Genomic DNA, 3,327 nt, shown 5'->3' on the forward strand with positions numbered 1-3,327 from the left:
CCGTAAACTAAAAAATATCGACAAAAGAATAAAAAATATTACATCGAAAAGTATGAAACGATTTATGTTTAAATGCACTTTAGGGTTTAATCGATTTATTTATAAATTCTAATACTTAGTATTTATTTTTAGAGATAAATTTCTTATTTACAAAATAAACGCATAAAAAAATATATTCTAATTGAGTTTATTATTCTTTACCAGTTCGAAAAGGAAAGAAAGTATCATTAAGTGAGTTTCTTCCCTCTCCCACCACAAATCTCCAGTTTCTTCTTAATTATCTTAGTCCGAGTAAAAAAAAATTAGATCACACAAATCTAACAATAAACTTTTCCACTTAATTCCATTCATGCCATTTTTGCACTCACAAAACTCAATATCCTCTACGCTTTCCGACTCCATTACAGAGGAACTCGATTGATAACATTGAGTGTAAGTGGATTTTTTTTTATTATTTGTTACCCTCCAGTTCTAAGGCTTAGCTCTGACTAAGATGGATCGACCCGGGTCGTACACTTGATTTTGGTGGGTGAGTCTTCTAACAGGGATTTTTTATATACATAAGGACTCGAAACTGAAACCTTGGTTAAGTGATATCAAACTGCTTACCACATGAACCAACCCATTGGTTGGATTTTTCTTTTTTATATATATAGGACTTATATTTGATAAATTTCATACGCCATAAACTAGACGACCACATGTTATGATAAAATTTTAAAATTAAATTTATTGGAATTATTTTTAATGATATACCGTAATCTTATTCATTAAAAATATAGAATTATACACCATGGATATCATATTTTTAAAGTTTTGGTAGTGGATGCATGTGCACCACGTTAGGCGATGTAGGAACAAGAAGTCCATCGATCCCATCACCATTAACGAAGTATTAGCTTACATTGTCTCCCATACATCCCTTAACAGATAAAAGACAACCAAAAAGAAATTAAGAGAAAAAAGCTCCTTTTTGGGAAAAGGATGGCATAATGCTGACGGCCATTTGGCCAAAGGGAATAAAGTGGCCTCTTACCGATTTCAACCTCGGGGATTCAAAAATAAAGTCGTAAACTTTTCTTATTATATGTATAGAAATGATCTTCCTTATTGGTGTTTGGGGAGAGAAGATAAGGAAGAGAAAGTTAACAGTCATGGATTCCACGTCCAAAAGTGTAACAAAAGAAAGCTTTCTTTGTAACCGAATAGTAAAACCTGCTATTCGTATTCGAATCACCGAGTTAATCGTTAAATGATGGATTCTGATTGAAATAATTCTTCTACAATAGCTAAAATGAAAAGAAATACAATGGGGATTTGTTTGCTTAGTCTAGGAAATTACAGATAATTATAAGCTATATATCATCTTCAAACACCATCAACAATAAAACCAACGCAATTCACAAAAAGGGTATGTTTTTGTTTTGAAATTATACCCATTTGGATCATAATGGCGAATTTGATCCATTGTTGGAGAAGATTCTCATCATGAAACAATCATCAGCTTTTCAATGCCGTGAAGGTCAACTTGTGAAGAACTTGGGGGCATCTTTCATCTTGATCAAGTGGTCTTGTGGAAGGATAAATGACCCAATACCAAAAGGTAATATTTACAGGCAGTCGCCATTTTTGCTTTAATGTCGTCTTGGAAAAAGTTGGAAAGCCAGAAAATACACAAACATGCAATACACCGATCTTTCGTACCCCATTTTTGTTGCCTGCTTCACACAATAAATGACATTTAAAGAGGTAAAAGAAATAGTTTAAGCCAAGAAATTAGTTAAATAATTGCTCATTAACATTTTATTGAGTTACATAACAAATGTGAAAGTTTATGTGAAGAATGTAGGCCACATTATTTATTTATGTCGGTGTGTTACGTGTTATTATCTTTTTAAATTTATTTGTAAAATAATTAATCATAACCGGTTGATCGAAAGTGTAATATCATTGACATAAAACAACAAAACAAAAACTATGGGTTTACCTTATCTGCAGAGGATGTAAGGGAAAAGGAAGAAGACGACGATGGCGATGTCGACGTTGATGAAGTTGTGGACAAGACAGAGAGTCCGACATTGTAGGCAATGGTTCCGTCAGGTTCAAAAAGACCATAGTTTCTCTCCGAGGTCGGTCCGGGCTTCATATCCTCATTGAACAACGCAAACAAGTACACTTCAAGCCTAGTGTTTGGTCTCAAAGGTGTCCCCTCATTCCTCATTTGCCTCCTCAGCAAATTCTTGTTGTAAACGGCAGCGTTCGCCAGTGTCGCTCCGACTTCATCCGCATCGCCTTTCGACGGCCAACCAGTCTCCGACACCCTCACCTCTATCCCACTATAACCCAGCCTGAACATGGCGTAAACGACAGCATCTACCTGTGCGTACAACATGTTGTCATAATGTAGCTTGGTGTAAGGATCGACCATGCCCAGATTTTTGTTGAATAGAACATAGTCCAATGAAACGTTTTCCGGGGCACCTTTGTAAGCGAAATAAGGGTATGCATTGATCCAAAACGGGGAGCCGGTGCTCGCCAGAAACTGAAGATACTCTGGCATGATCGCCGAGACTTCGCCTTTGAAACTCCCGGCCGACGGAGGGAACGATTCTTGAAGAACAGCCAATGAGTTGGGTGTCGAAACCTGAATGTACTTGTCTAGTCCCAATTGAACTAACGCATCATGGATTCCGACCATTGCCGGGACGAGATATCCAATAAGAGACGTGTCGTCGTCGGTGAACACTTCGTTCCCGACCGCGATCTCGGTGATCTTCGTGGCTGGGAAATAAGGCTTGACGTGGGTGCTGACCCATTGAAGTGCTTGTTGGGGGTCCATTACCACGGACAGCATCTGGTTTTCAACCGTGACAATGAGCTCAACGTCGGAGTTGGCGAATGTTGTCAGAATTTGAGGATTTGTGTCGTAGATTTTCACTTTTGTGATCTTAAGGGAACTTAACAGATCAAGAACCTTGTCGGGCGGCGGCAAATTGCTGCCAACTTGACCATAGTTGATCCCTAATGAAGCAACTCGTGATACACCATATTCTGTAAAAACAAAGACCAAAACACACATTAGAGACAACAAAGATTTCAAAATGGTCAGTGATAAAAAAATGTTGTTCTTTTTAAAAGACTCAAAATCGAGCAATTACGTTTGTAAAATATGCGTATAGAACAACATAGACATCATTAATGACACTTGTCAACTAATCACTGGTGTAATAATAAAAAAAAGGTACCTGAAAACCATAGAGAAAGGAGAAGGAAAACAAGGAACATCATGGAAATTGTTGTTGAACCCGTTGAAATTCAAGAAAGAGA

General features: G+C 37.3%; 1 protein-coding gene across 1 annotated transcript; it reads right to left on the reverse strand.

Annotated features, from left to right (window-relative positions):
• Positions 1-1,594: 1,594 nt before the first annotated feature.
• LOC120137451 (glucan endo-1,3-beta-glucosidase 11-like) lies at positions 1,595-3,327 on the reverse strand. Its single transcript, XM_039153191.1, has 3 exons — positions 3,246-3,327; positions 1,988-3,051; positions 1,595-1,718 (listed from the first exon to the last, which is right to left on the reverse strand). The coding sequence occupies exons 1-3, from the start codon at positions 3,286-3,288 to the stop codon at positions 1,635-1,637; spliced, it is 1,191 nt and encodes a 396-aa protein (XP_039009122.1). The 5' UTR covers positions 3,289-3,327; the 3' UTR covers positions 1,595-1,634.

The sequence above is a fragment of the Hibiscus syriacus genome, unplaced genomic scaffold (assembly GCF_006381635.1).
Source record: "Hibiscus syriacus cultivar Baekdansim isolate YM2019G1 unplaced genomic scaffold, ASM638163v2 tig00110670_pilon, whole genome shotgun sequence".
NCBI lineage: Eukaryota > Viridiplantae > Streptophyta > Magnoliopsida > Malvales > Malvaceae > Hibiscus > Hibiscus syriacus.

What these genes read in the sequence shown, in the direction of transcription:
- LOC120137451 (XM_039153191.1), bottom strand. Translation starts at nt 3,288, where the DNA reads ATGATGTTCCTTGTTTTCCTTCTCCTTTCTCTATGGTTTTCAG. An exon ending in CCTTTCTCTATGGTTTTCAG is followed by an intron (nt 3,052 to 3,245) that starts GTACCTTTTTTT and finishes TTGTTTTTACAG; the next exon opens with AATATGGTGTATCACGAGTT. An exon ending in TTACATCCTCTGCAGATAAG is followed by an intron (nt 1,719 to 1,987) that starts GTAAACCCATAG and finishes TGTGTGAAGCAG; the next exon opens with GCAACAAAAATGGGGTACGA.